This window comes from Poromitra crassiceps (genome assembly GCF_964638095.1).
Source record: "Poromitra crassiceps genome assembly, chromosome: 4".
Classification (NCBI taxonomy): Eukaryota; Metazoa; Chordata; class Actinopteri; order Beryciformes; family Melamphaidae; genus Poromitra; species Poromitra crassiceps.
The window spans coordinates 1,855,816-1,871,197 of record NC_139626.1 but is presented as its reverse complement, the minus strand read 5'-3'; the positions used below and the strand labels follow the sequence as shown (position 1 = coordinate 1,871,197).

The 15,382-nt window shown below is 44.0% G+C and overlaps 2 protein-coding genes across 4 annotated transcripts in view; both read right to left on the bottom strand.

The window, feature by feature from the left end:
* Positions 1-22: 22 nt before the first annotated feature.
* LOC310774544 (kelch-like protein 11) lies at positions 23-4,426 on the bottom strand (the record flags this gene model as incomplete). The annotated part of the gene is made up of 2 exons (XM_083634634.1): positions 23-3,347; positions 3,855-4,426. 2 exons carry the CDS (start codon positions 4,424-4,426, stop codon positions 1,763-1,765), a joined length of 2,157 nt encoding a protein of 718 aa, XP_083490760.1. The 3' UTR covers positions 23-1,762.
* Positions 4,427-7,372: 2,946 nt separating this feature from the next.
* Positions 7,373-15,382, bottom strand: part of LOC310775484 (ATP-citrate synthase-like) — a 64,180-nt gene continuing 56,170 nt past the window's right edge. For all 3 annotated transcript variants that reach the window (XM_083635636.1, XM_083635637.1, XM_083635638.1), the window contains 7 exons: positions 15,129-15,283; positions 14,688-14,838; positions 14,151-14,294; positions 13,069-13,182; positions 11,992-12,074; positions 10,207-10,283; positions 7,373-8,981 (listed from right to left, as the gene is read on the bottom strand). In XM_083635636.1, the coding sequence (XP_083491762.1) occupies positions 8,887-8,981; positions 10,207-10,283; positions 11,992-12,074; positions 13,069-13,182; positions 14,151-14,294; positions 14,688-14,838; positions 15,129-15,283 (819 nt within the window). In that variant the 3' untranslated portion in view covers positions 7,373-8,886. The remainder of the gene's footprint in view (positions 8,982-10,206; positions 10,284-11,991; positions 12,075-13,068; positions 13,183-14,150; positions 14,295-14,687; positions 14,839-15,128; positions 15,284-15,382) is intronic.

Here is a 15,382-nt window from a genome sequence, read left to right as displayed (position 1 = left end):
CATGAAATCAGAAAGAATATATGGCACTGGGAAATAAAACATCAGAGAGCAACTCCCCACTGATATTGAACTGGGCTTGTTTCAGTTCTAAAACGAATAATAAAATCAGTCAATTTGAAACCCAAACTAAAAGGCTTCCGAGTAGATTGTGCCTGTCCTCTTCCATTATAACCCTCCAATTATGTGCACACTTATCCTTCCAGTAGAGAATTTGTTTAGAATGAATGAAGTTAAAATGTCCACTGAGAACTGCTCAAATTATTTTCACTCATGCATTGATATTGTTCACATTAAGCGTTCTGTTCTGATGGAGAAAAGTTAAGCTCACAACACCAGAAGCCTAACACGACAATATTTAGACAGTTTGGTTGAAGATATCACAGGCACGAGCAATTTCAACAAGAACTCCTATAAATGTACAGAGAAATACACTGAACTTAGCAACTGGTCCCAATAGAACAACACTGTATTGTGAGTAGGAAAGATACAAAGTCAAAGAGCGAACTGTGCACAACATCAAAGTTAACATATTTCAGGCCATTCGGTGTGGTAAATCCAATCAAATTGAATGTTCACTGAACTATGAGCATAAACATACCTGCTTCTTAGTTTAATATTTTTTAAACATTTCAGTGCTAGCTCTTGCTAGGTCAGACGTACAGTATAAACTGTTGGGAAAACCACATAAAATGCCAGTCCAGGACGCCACCATCTTTATGTACTTGATCCATCAGTCCAAATATTCCAGCATGAAATAGGATAACAGAGACTGTGATGCATCTTATTTCATCAAGACAACAGAAAGCATGTCTTATGTTCACTACTCACCATTCTGATCAATAAAATCCAAATTTTAGCAATGTTTCAAATATCTGTCTTTATCTTTCTTTGTTTTCACCTTTCAAGTTATTACAAAATTAAAGAATGCAATTCTTACACAAGTGAAGTAATTAAGGGGGGGGGGTCAGATCATGCATATTTACAACATATATTTTAATGGAAAAATAGTACTGTACAAACTAAAAAATTAAGAATGTCAAAACAGCCAAATGTATTTTAGTTCGACAATGTATTAAGCAGGTTTATGTCATAAGGAACAAATGATTGTCTGGTCCCCAAAATAAGTGCTTTCCTCCACTCACTTCTCTACAGTGCAGATTTAAACAACACATTAGGATTGGTGGTTGTCCCTTTCAGCACATAAAATACAGGTACATAAGCTCAAGATGAGATTTCAATCCCTAGTGCAAAAAGGAAAACCCAGATAGGAAAATGGAGGTAGAAGAAAAATGTGTTGACAGGGGGAGCCGTAAAACAAATATTAAAGCTTGAAGTTTTTCTGATCTGTTTTGGTTGTGTGTTTAATTAATACCCCGGCAGGGATTATTACAATGTAATTTGATCTTAACCTGCCCCACAATAATGTAGACATACATCATTTACCCTGCTAAGTTTTTATCACAGAAATGAAATGGAAAGCTAAGCTGCTCAGTGATGAAATCAATCAGAACCAATCTTTCCAGATCATATAACAAGAGGTAATTATAGCATTTTCATGACCGAAAATAAAAGTAAGGCTTGCTAATTATGTAAGGCAAAAATTATTAAGGTTAAGACTGAATATAATCTAGGCCAAAAAACACATTTTATTCAAAACAATAAGACAAAAAGTGTTGGAATAGCAGCAAGCCACCCATCAGTGGATGAAGTGCTCTCCGGACAGAGCAGAGAAACTGAGCCGTGTGCCAAGCGGGAAAAGACCTCAGCATTCAATCTGAGACTGCAGCTGTCTGCGCAGGGTGAGGGTGCGCCGGTGGAGCTGCTGCATCTGCTGCATGCGGTCCCGCTGGCGGACCAGGTTCTGGGGCATGGGGTAGCGCTGGCAGCCGTGGAGAAAGTGGTACGGGATGCGGACATGGCAGGCGGTGGCTCGGCAGCGCGGCTGGGGCATGGGCGGCAGCAGCATCCAGCGCTTCCTCTCGGCGCAGTAGCGGTAGGCCTCCTTGCGGTACTGCTTGTCCACGTCGTCACTGTTCTTCCACCCTCCGATGATGAAGACGTCTTCGCCCAGGTAGCAGATGGCGGCACCTTCGATGCTGGTGACCTCCGGGGGCAGGCTCTCCAGGATGTCGTCGGAGACACGGCTGCTTATTTTCTGCTGAGCCGTCTCATCGGTCACTCTGTAGCTCTTGGGGCAGCAGGAAGCTGTGTGATAGAAGTTAGTGGATGCCACGGCCATCTGGAAGACACAGTAGTTATCGAGCAGCGGTAAGGAGTCCACCTCTTGCCACTGGCGACTCTCTGTGTCATAGCGTGTGGTCACGGTCTTCAGCCCGTCCTCGTTGTCCGTGTCCACCGGTGTCCGGGCCATCACGTACACGTAGCGCTCATCCACGCTCACCGTTTTCACATCTCGCAAGATCTTTGGCGCCGACTCAAGGTTGTGCCATTTGTCCTGCTCAGGCTCGTAGATGCTGACGTCCTTGAAGCCTGGACTGAAGTTGCCGTGGCCGCCGATGCTGTAGAGAATGTTCTTCACGCAAGTGAGGCCGAAGGAATGTTTGCGGGTGGTCAGGTTGCTGACCTGTTCCCAGGTGTTGTGGTTGGGGTTGTAGCGCTCCACAGTCTTAGCAAAGCCCGGCTCCATGGACCCCGCCACATACGCATGGGTGTCGGTGACTGCGATGGCATGTCCGTCTAGGTGGTTGTGAATGTGCGGCAGGTTGACCCAGCGGTCCTCGTAAACAAAGTAGCCCACGCACTCACTCAAATAGTCGCCACCTTCCGACACACCGCCCACGACCATGATAACGTCCATGTTTTGGCCACAGCGAGGCTGGAACGTCGCCATGTAGGAGGCACACAGCTCGATGTCGGCTGACTTGAGGCTCTCGCAGCGAATGGCGTGGCCCTCGAGGGCATCGCACACCAGCTGCCGGCAAGCGGCGCTGTTGGCCACCAAGGGCTCCTTTTTCACCACCCGCGTCAGGTAAGTAGCCCTGATGTGGGGCAGCCGTAAAAGCTGGAACAGCTCCTCAAAGTGCTTCTCTCGCTCCTCGGCGCTTCGCTGCACCCACTTCACGACGGTGTCGAACACCTCCTCCTCGGAGTCCACGGTGATCTCGGTGTCAGACAGCCAGTGCCGCACCAGGTGGAAGGGCAGCGTGTAGAACTCCTCGTCCTGGATGACTATGTGGAAGTTGCGTCGGATCATCTCGGCGGCTCGCAGGGCCAGCTGGTCCAGGGTGTACATGTGGGCCAGGCTGTGCACCGCCACACAGTTGGCCAGGCTCAGCTTCTTCTTCAGGAACTCTCCGCAGAAGCTCTTCAGCTGCACCAACAGGAACCTAGACAGTGTGCACATGAATTCACAGACCACTTTAGTGTTGAAGCTGCAGTATGCAGTTTGGAATGTCCACAATACATAACCATAACAACATAGCAGAGAGCAGAACCCAAATGACTACTGTTGTGTGCTGTGATTGGCTAGTTCCCTGATTGGTTGTTTGATTCAGACCACTCAGTAAATAATAATAATAATAATAATAATAATAATAATAATAATAATAATAAAAGAAATACAAAGGGGGCTGGTGCTCACAGAACACATTTGTTTAACGTAACCCTTCAATAAAATATTGTAGTGATATGCAATAGTCAAAAGTAGTTATTTCAACCAAAATTATAGTGAAATGATAATACTGTAGCTTTAAAGACAGAGCACTAACGATTATTTTATTGTCTGGTCTATTTAGTGGCTATGTGTAAATACTATCGTGTGTGTGTGTATGAGCAAATGACATGGAAATCTATATTTCTTAGTCTTGAAAGAGACACTGGTAGTAATACATTACCTGTCAGCAAGTTCCAACACTAAGTGCACATTGGCGGTGGTTACCCTCATCTCCCCTGTGTACATGAACTGTATGACGCTTTCCACCGTGTCTGTGTCGGGTCCCGTTTCTGAGCTCCATTCTCTGATCTCCACTCGGCCGGACAGCGACTCGGAAAACTGCCCGCCAAACAGCGGGCTGAAGTAGTCCGTGGCCGCGGATAGAACTGACCGATGGGCGGTTAACTCCAACGTCTGCTGGGCGCTTTCACTAGACGGGCCGCCTGTGATGAAGGCCAACGTCACGTCGCAAAACAGGCCGGCCTTCCTCTGCTCGTTCTGCCGACGAGCCAGCTCCGAGCAGTGGGTCGGGCAGCAGTACTCCTCGGCCTCCTCCGGTTCTCCGTCACCTGTTAGCATCGCCCCGGACACACGGCTGCTGCTGCTGCTGGACTCCTCTGGGGTGGCGGGTGCTGCCGCTGCCATGATGTCGACGGGTACCGGTCTCAACTGCAAAGGGGGGCTTTGCGCTGTCTTCGGGAACAAGTCATAGGTACATACAACGCAAGTAAATAAACATTCAAATACGGACATGCGAACGTTCAATTTAAAGAATACGGAAGCAGCTACAGGTCGTGACGTCGCACTGAGCCTGCGCAGATGGCATGTGGGCGCCTATAAAGGGTTGACGCTAGAATGGATCGGCTGGAGGGACCTAACCCCGCCTCTTTTTTAATTTTTTAGTCTTGATTTCACAAAGGTTCAGATGGTTTTACAAAAAGCACAACAAATCACAATATAAAAAGCACAAATAGACAAATAGATGCTTACATGATCGAAGGTCGAGGCTTACGAAAGCTGAGGCCACGTCTCGTCATAGACGCTGGTTTAGCTGGCTCAGCCTGGCTGGGGGCGTGGTCAGGGTGGGGTAAATTCCCCCGTTCTATCCATTCAGCAAAGTTAGAATTTAGCTGCTAGCCCAGCCCAGGCAGACACGATCGAGGATTTAACCACCGCAGTAAACGCACATCTGAGCAGACGTCTCGTGTTCTGCTCTAGAACCCCCAAACCTGTAGTTTAGAGCCGCAGCACCGTCTTTTGGTGAGTCAGCCCATGAGATATATGGGCGGTTTTACCCCACTCGCGCGTCAGCCGTGTAACATTTTGTGGGCGTTCCCAGACATGCGGACTGTCTCTATACATCTCTGAGGGCTTTAACTCAGGAACTCACAGCTGGGATTGTTGAGGTTGGAGACAATAGACCCTTCTCACGGGGGCCATTTTGTGTCGAAAAGGCCAGAATAAACACAGGTGCGAGCAAAACACTAATGAGGGTTTCCACATTCCAATCATGGAAGTTGGAAACCCCATTAGTGTTTTGGTTGCACCTGTGTTTATTCTGGCCTTTTCGACACAAAATGGCCCCCGTGAGAAGGGTCTATTGTTGCTGGGCACTGGGTGCATTAGCAGAGTCTATCCAGAGGAAGGGAGTCATATACAGTCTGGATTATGGGGAATATGGTTATTTATTATTGGTAAATACGCAGCATGCTCCCCACCAGGTCAGCAGGTCCAGTCACTGATCTCCCAGTGAAGAAGCTCCAGAGGGTCAGAGTGAGTCTAGACTGGAACAGAGGAAAGCTGTCATTCTCTGATCCTGACACTAACACACATACACACCTTCATTGACAGGCTGTTTCCATTAATTGGCACTTTGGATGACCTCCCTCTGAAGTGCCTGCCGGGCCCCTTTGAAACAGTTTCCCAATAATTTTTTTATTACTTTTAACATTGTTTACCAGAATAATAATAATTAAAAAGCAATTTAACTGCATCCCTGACTCTGTGTGAGAGTGCCTGAAGCAAGCCTTTCCGTTAGTTCCATGTAATGTGGGGACAGATTTTAAAATCTACCTTCAATTAAAGTCGATGTGTCGATTGGTTAGTAACTAAACAATCAGAAGTCAGGTATTCACTAGACTCAGCCCTCAGTCTTAATCCGTTTCACTCCTGTTTGGTGGCGCAGCTCACCAAACGTCTGGGAGCCGAGACTAGGTATTCACACACATCAGGGGTTCAAGTTTCTCAAACTCATTTGGATGGGAAATGGTATTGCAAAGCCAAGTTGATGGTTCTGTGTGGAGATGTTTTCCCGTGGAGTCAGCAGTGTAAAACATGTGTGTGCTGCTTGTGACCTGGATGTTTTAAATCTGGTTTAAATACTTTTTGTACCAGCTGGGAAAATCAGGGTGAGGAGAATTGAATGAGAAATTTTCCATAAGCAAGGTATTTAATTGATCCAGCGACGCGACGCGTACCTTATTAGGTGGTAGCACTGGTGCTTGCTAAAAATGTCAGTAGCACAAAGAACATTTTTATAGCACACACAGGTGTTTTATAGCACACACAGGTGTTTTATAGCACACAGGTGTTTTATAGCACACACAGGTGTGGTTATAGCACACACAGGTGTGGTTATAGCACACACAGGTGTTTTACACACACAGGTGTGGTTATAGCACACACAGGTGTTTTATAGCACACACAAGTGTTTTACACACACAGGTGTTTTATAGCACACACAGGTGTGGTTATAGCACACACAGGTGTGGTTATAGCACACACAGGTGTTTTATAGCACACACAGGTGTGGTTATAGCACACACAGGTGTTTTATAGCACACACAGGTTAAACACATTTTATTGGTCAAAATTAATTTGATATTTGTCATAGATAGGAATAGGTATTGCTAAGTTTTTAACGGTGCTACTACTCTTACCAATACTGCTTATCGATCTGGTAGGCCTACTATAACAGTATTCTTATCATTTCTTAATTATGAACAGAAATTGCTTCATTCAAAGTTGCTAAATCTTTAAATTGGTGTTCATAAATTCAATCTGACCATTTGATCTCAGATCACAGCACTCTGGACAGAGCATCACAAATTGAGTAATAACCATTATGGAAAATCTGGAAAAGTACTGTAATGAAATTTCAAAATCTAGTTTTCCAGGCCTGGAAAAGTAATGGAATTGGTCAAATCCTTAAAAGGTTTGGAAAAGTAATGGAATTTTGTTGTGCGTAATGAAATTATTAACCTTCCACGTAATGTAACATAACAGCAAATGTATTTTCTATAGCCGTTGACTTAACATGGGGTATTGGATTTTATTATTCCTCATAGGTGACTAGCGGATTTCTCTGACCACGAGAAGCAATGTGTTGAATGCCAAAGCATTTTAAATTGGCCCAGCTTATACCGGTTTGTTCCAATTACTTGTAATGCAGAAGAGCATAGCCCCCATAGATATATAACAGTATGTTGAAACTGGCCATGGTGACTTATTATAATTATTTAATAGTCTATTGATCTTATAATCCATTTCCATCTTCTAGAAGCAGCCAAATGTGAAAGGGGATGACTGCAGGCAACTCACTGGAGCATCAAGCCAGCACCTATCACAGATATTTCACTGAATTAACTCAGATCACACTTAACCCACAAGAGATTTACACAAAATACTACTACAACCAAATGAAAAGTAAAAGAAGAAGATCTTTATTATACTACTATATAACAGCATATATTAAAAAAACAAAAACAAAGCATTTATTTCACAGTTAAATAAAGCAAAACAAAGATAGCAGGCCATACAGTGGGCAGTTACAAAGCATCTTGAGGTGATGTCAAGTCTTAACAGAAAAACAATTATTTGACAGGGCCAGACATCCACAGTACCTGCAATACCCTATTTCCCCAAACAAAGCAAACTGCCTTCATGGTCCCTCGCCAAAAGATGCCTTTAAGACTCACAGGGCACATTCATGAAGCATTTCATTCACCGCATTTTCATAATTTCCCCTTTTTTGACAAATCATAAAAACTGTTATTCCGAATAGAAACACTTGCAGTCCAATTTGTACTCTGTTTAACAAGGACAATAACTCTGTTTAACAAGGACAATAACTCATTCTGTTTAACAAGGACAATAACTCATTCCTAAAATGACTTTGGTTTATCTTGTGCAGAGTTTATCACAGATCAGAGATCTCTTTCTCAGTGGGAGTGTAATTATGTGGAGATGGAAGCTCTATTGTTAAATACTAAGGTGCAACAGACAGTCACCCAGAAAGCATACCCAAGCACACTTACTAAGGCAGTGGTTCCCAACTTGGGGGTCACATGTTATTCCAAAGGGGTCGCCTGAAATGTATTTATTTTCGTCTTCTTTTTACACCACACACAATTTAAAACTACGGAGGAGGACGATTAGGGCCACCTGTGAAAAAAGTATTTGAGTTCTGAGTTTAAGTCAGAATTCTGAGATTAAAGTCAGAATGCTGTGATTACAGTCAGTGATGATGTCACCAGTGATGTCACTCAAGCAATTACAATCTTACTACTATAATAGGACGTCAATGTGGGGTCACAAGCAAAAAATAAATAAAGTTGGGAACCCCTGTTCTAAGGCCGAAAACAGGGCAAATGCTGATAAAATACTAAACACCACTGGTTCATTTGCAAATCTAGTAATAACAGAAAAAAAGAGAAGACAAGTTACAGTATTGTGGAGCTTGAACAAACTAAAATCACTGCCACCAGCAACTATTAGCGTACTGCAGGTCACCTAATCAGCCTCCATAATGCCGGGGTGATGAAAACAATGTGCTGTGAATTCTGCCCTCGTACCGACTCTGTGAAACAGGTTTGTGTGCATTTTCCTCAACGACCAATCAACTTTGTGCTGCTGCAGTTTGCATTGCTTTGGCTCTTTGTTCAAAACGGAATAAGTTACATCTCAACCCATTTAAATAGTTTGTCAAAAATCTAACCCTAAAAACACGGTTCCCCCTTTTTCCATAAAAACTAGTGCTCCCCTTCCACCCAGACCACCTCGGTCAAACAATATCTCCACTTTCCAGTATCATCCTAAGTAATTTCCCCAAGGCAGCGGTTGTCAAGAGTAGGGATTAAGTGAGTCGGTGAAACGCCGCCTGCCTGATTTGGGCAACCACATCCGGAGGCGAGTCCCACTGCGCGATGTTATGATTACATGGACATATGTTCAGGAAGCACATAGGAGATGTCATCCCAGGGGTGGCGGTACAAACCCTGCTTCAGTCTCTTCTGGTCCAGGTAGTGGCCTGAAAAAGGACAGACACAAGGTAGACGTCTTGTCATTACTCCTCCAGATATGAGTCATTGATGCTCGATCTTCCCTAGTAGTGTGTCCTTTTAAACCACTCTCACTTTTTAAAGATTGCTTTTAATGAATGTGTAACATTTAATTAATTGGTAACATTCAACACTGATAACATTCTAGATGTTGCACTCCCCCTCCCTCCTTCCATTGGATTCATGTCACAACACAGCTGTTGCCAGTTCTTGCATAACCTCCATATTTCATGGTCGAGTGGAGTGAGACTCACCCCGTTTACTGCCTGGTATGAAATTGCGATCTGTATCCGGATTTATCTGGATAATAAATAATACGATCTTGCCTTTGCATTTACAGTACACCTGGCATTTTGAATGCATTCTCATTATCCTCATTGGGATCTCTTGTCAATCTTTTCAAAAGATAGCAGACGTGACTTATGATCTGTCACTCCAGATTAATGTACAGAGACAGGAAGACACTGAGATAGATCACTCACTAGTAGTCTCGCTTGCCAGCCTCCCCTCACTTCCGTGAGAGGAGTCTGGCTGCATGGAAACAGGCTGCTGGCATAAGCCCCTCCCCTCCTCTACAGCTGCTCTCCCATTGGAGGCGACCATTTCAGTCACTGCTGGCATTTCCACTGCCCGCTTACAAGCCCTGTCACTGGCTCTGACCATGCCAATCAGAGCGGCTTCCGCTCCCTCCTCCCTGTGTGTCACTGTAAATAGTCCCCTGCCGCTGCAGTGAAAACAACAACGCTAACTAGCTAGCAAGCTAACGGCAGAAACCTACACGCTAGCTCGTTGCTACACGTTGAAAATGGCAAGTTGGATTGTTTGAAACTATTTTCCAAGGGCACTGCCGCTAAGCGCCGCCCATCGCAATTCCAGAATGGTGACCAGCGCTGCCAGACTTCTCTCACAAAGTGAGAGGAGGATGGCAAGCGAGACTAACTCACTAGCAATAATCATTTTGGACCTTGACAGGTCCAAAATGATTAATTCACAATTCACAATCATCAATCATCAAAATGATTAATTCACAATCACATTTGTTTTTAGGAAAAGCGATCCGTACTTTTCTGAAAGCTCAGTGGATCTCGATCTCTCTCTGTATAGATTTGATCTATTTTCTTATAAAGTGCTTTGTAAACTTGTTTTGAAAAGTGCTCTACAAAATAAAGTTATCCTCATCATCATGGCACTCACCGATAAAGCCTATACTCCGGCCAAGGACAAAGATCCCATTCAGTGCACCGATCTCCACAAACTCATCTGCTTCATCTCTGGAGGAACAACAACAAATAGCATTTAGCCAGACATGTGAGAAACAATATTAGATAGCAAACTATCAACTCAGGATGCTCCGATATACAGATCACAAAGTCAACAAAGTCAGTGAACATTAACTTTGCACATTCTTAAAGGAGGACCTGGCCACCTTTCAACCCGCTTCGCATCACTAAAATGTCAGTAGTATACAGATCAACAGTGTTTACCTTCACCAGTTCATTCCAGGCACTTCAGTCTCCTTCCCGTCATTTGAAGACGGAAGTGAACAGATGTTCTGCTCGAGAGGCGGCTGTTCGAACTACAGATTGTTTATTTTATTTTTTCTGTATGCGCGCAGCCACGGAGAATCGCATCGAGAGCCTTAGCAAGCGTTAATGTCCCATACCAGCGGGCGGGGGCAGAGTTTCTGCAAGCAGACGAACAGGGATTTCTCGGCACAGGAAACATGGAGAGAAGGTAAACACTGTTCATCTACATCCTAGTTCCTCATTGCGCGGCTCGCGAGATGCTGGCGGCTCTCGAAGCTTTAGTTGGCGGCTCTAAGAAATTGAAAAAAAAAAAAAAAAAATTATAAGATTTCTTTGAAAGATTTCCCCCCCCCTGCTCTCCCCAAAATTTCAATAAACCTTTATGGAATATTATTACAATACAACAATACTGGTGTTGACAGTAATAGAAGGTGCCAAATCATTCAAAACAATAAGCATTTTGCTTTTAGGAGTATTGTGCCAGCGTGCAGCGTTGTTCCAAAACGTGTCAACGTGTCTCGTTGCCTGGGAAACGCACATCCCATAATACAACTGTTCGCATCGCATCCCATAATAGTATGATGATACTTGGGATGCCATTGCGAACATAGATGTGAACAGGTTAGCTAAAACTTTAGCATCGCCAGTGACGGCCCCCACCATTGCGGTCGGGGTATGTTTCGAAATCCCTCCACGCCTGAAAGATTTTCTAGGGGAAACTGGTATATATATATATATATGTGTGTGTGTGTGTGTGGAAAACAATAAAACACAAAAAAAATGGTAGGCAGATGTGCTTGGTTGGGGTGGCTTTTGGTGTTTTGCGGTAAAAGTGGCTCTCCTATTGACTTTGTCCTGCCAGTGCGGCTCTTATCGAGAAATAGTGAGGATCACTGATCTACATTATACTCTACTATCCACATTATAATGATACAACGCTGGTTGAAAAGCGGCAAAGTCCGCCTTTAATGAAAAACACAGAAGACACTCTTGTAATTGTCTTCAGATAAACTAGCAATACGTATTGTGCTAATCCAAAGTCAGTTCTCTAGCAATGTGTAGTAAAGACAGTTGTCTGGTTTACTGCCCTAAAAACGCAAAAAATACAACAATAAAAACAAATTCAAAATGTAAAACTATTAAAACATTCTGAACCAAAAGTCCCAGCCATATTCACTAAAAATAATGAATCAGCTTAGTGCTCAGTATGGCCAATACTTTGTAAGCACTCTGCATTTGTAAAAAGGTAAAAAAACAAAAGGCAGTTGCCGGTACAAAATCCTCAATTACTTAAAATGGTGCCTTGCACCTCACCAGTCTCTCCCAGGCTGAGTTTAATGTTCTTACCGTGTGAAACCACCACACGTTCTGAGCAGGTCCACAAAGTTTAATGTTCTTACCGTGTGAAACCACCACACGTTCTGAGCAGGTCCACAAAGTTTAATGTTCTTACCGTGTGAAACCACCACACGTTCTGAGCAGGTCCACAAAGGCAACTCCAATAAAGCCGTCTACGTTGAGGATCAGATTGGGTTTCTGAAAATAACGGAGAGAAAACATTTTGTCTGCATTCCAGAGAAAGATCATTAAGCCTACCATCCTTCCTTTATGTTTCATTATGCATTATTTGAGTTCACATAGGAAAAGCTAGACATTCCAAGCTACCTGTCTATTTTTAATATAAACAAAAAGATAAATACTTAATTTACTTGCTTGCTAAGTGTGTGTTAGCAGTAACATTAGTTCTTATGTTGTCGTAGTGACCCATTATTGATGTCATTTTATTGTATTTTCCAATACACCCACAGGTGGCAAGCATGTGTGGTGGTCTGCAAAAACCCTTCACGTGGTGGGAATTTGACATTTTCATTTTTTGACATTTCCATGAATTAGAAACTCTCCCGCTATATCACTTTTTGAATGAGTCGTGCGATAGCTCTCTCAGATCAAAAGTTATGAGTATTTTAATCTGTTATGCGTTTAAAAGTAAAAAGTGTGAAAAATGTATTTAAATATTCCACAACGTTGTATTTTCTACAGTGGCATTCCACCAAAACCATACAAATAAATATGTTCCCCTTTTTGTTTTATGAAAATAATTATTGATGTACTACGGAGATGAAAGTAACCAAATCGCTCAAAATACCTGCAAAACTCAACCTTCTTTTGCCTCATTGCCAACAATGTGGAGCAGCGACATGTGAAGGGTTTCTGTAGGCCAGCGCACATATAAGCACTAAGCTAGTGTTTTATGTTCTTTTGTCTTCTACCTAAACATGTGGTCATGCTTGAGCATCCTTTGTATTATTATTTTTGCATGGGTAGCCTCAGGGCCAAAGTCTTCATATGCTGGGTAGCCTCAGGGCCAAAGTCTTCATATGCTGGGTAGCCTCAGGGCCAAAGTCTTCATATGCTTCACTTCACTCTTACCAGTCTTGTTTGGCCCACATGATGGGCCATTGCTGAGTTGGATAATAACAGACCAAATGGGAAAAAGGGTTGAAGTGGGAGTTGACAAGGCAAGAAGTACCTTGGAGGTGGTGATCTTCTCGACGTCCAAGGCATAGTCCAGTAGCGTTGTGGATGGGAAATCCTGCTTAACAAATTCCTTCAGAATCTGCACTCGTATGTCTGGGTTGTTGATCTGAAAAAGACACAGCATACAGTAAACCCACACTATATAGCTGAGGAACAAAACTGCATTTTGCATCCTTAAAGTCGAACTGAACCCGTTCGTCACGTGCGTCGCAGTCCGTTTCAGACTGAAAACATAATTTGTCTGAGATGACAAGTTGAGAGGCGGGTCATAGTATCATGTCGATGATTTGATTGGACAATTCTGTCGACTGGCTTTGGCATTGGTCAATCATGGCGTGTTCCACGCCATGACGTGTTGTCGTGCTACGCGAGTGGGATCCGCGGAGTACCAGGCAGCCAGCTGCTTCGTGCGGAGCGAGCGGACAATCCAATGCATGGGTGCTGCCCGCCCGCCTGGAATCTCCGAGGGCAGACCCCTGACAACCACGCTCTCAAGCGCGCGCCTTTTACGCTATTTCTGTAAATACGATATCCCTGGAATGCGCGTTTTAACGAGCCAGTTACATTTCTTTGCATTCTTAGAGATTATAGTTTTTGTTTTTTGTTCATGTTTCTAACAATTGGCCAAGTTAGTAGTTAGTTTATGGGATAGGAATTCTGCCAGATGACAGGCACTAGGCGCCATTTTCTACTTTTTCTACATTTGGAAGAGAAAATTATCCGGAAATGAAGATTTGATTGACAGCTGCATGTCGTGATATGATTGGTTGAAATGGGGTACAAATTTGATAGTACTAGGTGACGTCAGCAAACTGTACATTACTGTTATCAATGAAATCTTGAAAAATGAACTTTTGATGTGAAAAAGTGTGAAAAACTAAAGAAATTACATTTTTGTGATTTCTTTTGCATACATTATTAAATAGGTACACTGCATACCCAGGTATTTGAACTAAAAGAAAAGAAAAGTCATTTTTGGGTTCAGCTCGACTTTAAGTAATAAGCTAAGATCATAAGCTAAGAATAAGCTCTTCAGTTAGGTGGTGTGAGAGGCTAATGCTATGCACTGCTCACCGATTTGACCCTGTGCCCGATGCCCATGATCAGCTTGCCATCCTTCTTCATCTTGTTGACAAACTCCATGGGCAGCATGCCGCTGTCAAATGCCTTGCTGAACTGCTTGGCGGCTGCATCCAAAGCTCCTCCAAAACGGTCTCCCTGCAGTACATGAAAGAGATTGACCATGTTACAGAACAGAAACCATTTGGGGTTAGTGGAAATTTAAATAGAGGAGAGAGGGGTGGGGGGGGGGGGGGGGGGGGGGGATGACATGCAACAAAGGTCACATGTCAGATTTGAACCCAGGGCATTGTGGGTAAACGGTATGCACCTTGTTTTGTTAATACTCCCAGGATGCCCTTAAGTTTTGTTAATACTCTTATCTTTGCTGTTGATTGGTTTGGAGATGGTGACAAAATGAGTGTGTGTGTGTGTGTGTGTGTGTGTGTGTGTGTGTGTGTGAGTGAGAGAGTGAGTGAGTGAGTGAGTGAGTGAGTGAGTGAGTGAGTGAGTGAGTGAGAGAGAGAGAGAGAGAGAGAGAGCAGTACTGACGATGGTGAGCAGGCCTGAGGTGAGGCTGGAGATGAGGTCCTTGCCGGCGCGGGCGCAGACGATGGTGTTGTGGGCACCAGAGACGGCCGGCCCGTGGTCAGCGGTCACCATGAGGCACATCTCAATGAACTGGCAGGCATAGCGTGGCAACCTGGACAGGAGCACAGCAAAGCTGAAGCACTCTCTCTTGGTTGTGACTAGTCACCTTTCTCCACTGACAAACTTGGTAACAAAATGAACACATTAGCAAATGGGCTACAACAGTACAACAAGGTGTCCATCTAAACAATAGAGGCTTAGTTCACTAATTTGGTCTTCAGACTTCATTACCATTTACAAAAAAGATAACCAGCCAGACTTCCTTCTCACAATCATCAATATGTCTCTAGTCCCCACACCAACCTGCTCCAGATGACAGATATCTCTAGTGCTCATCCCTACCTGCGTTGGAACCACAGCAGGCCCAGCACACCTCCCAGACCCATCTCCTCCTTGAAGACCTCAGTGATGGGCATGCCGGCGTAGATGAGCTCCTGGCCTCGCTCGTCACAGATGCTGGTCATGAAGGAGGCCGGCTTACGGATCAGGCCCAACTCCTGGGGAACACAGGAAGAGTCATCTTAGGGAAAGGAACAGGAAACTGTAGAGTACATCCCACCTGTTTGTACAGAGTGAGGGACATTCTGTAGAGCAGT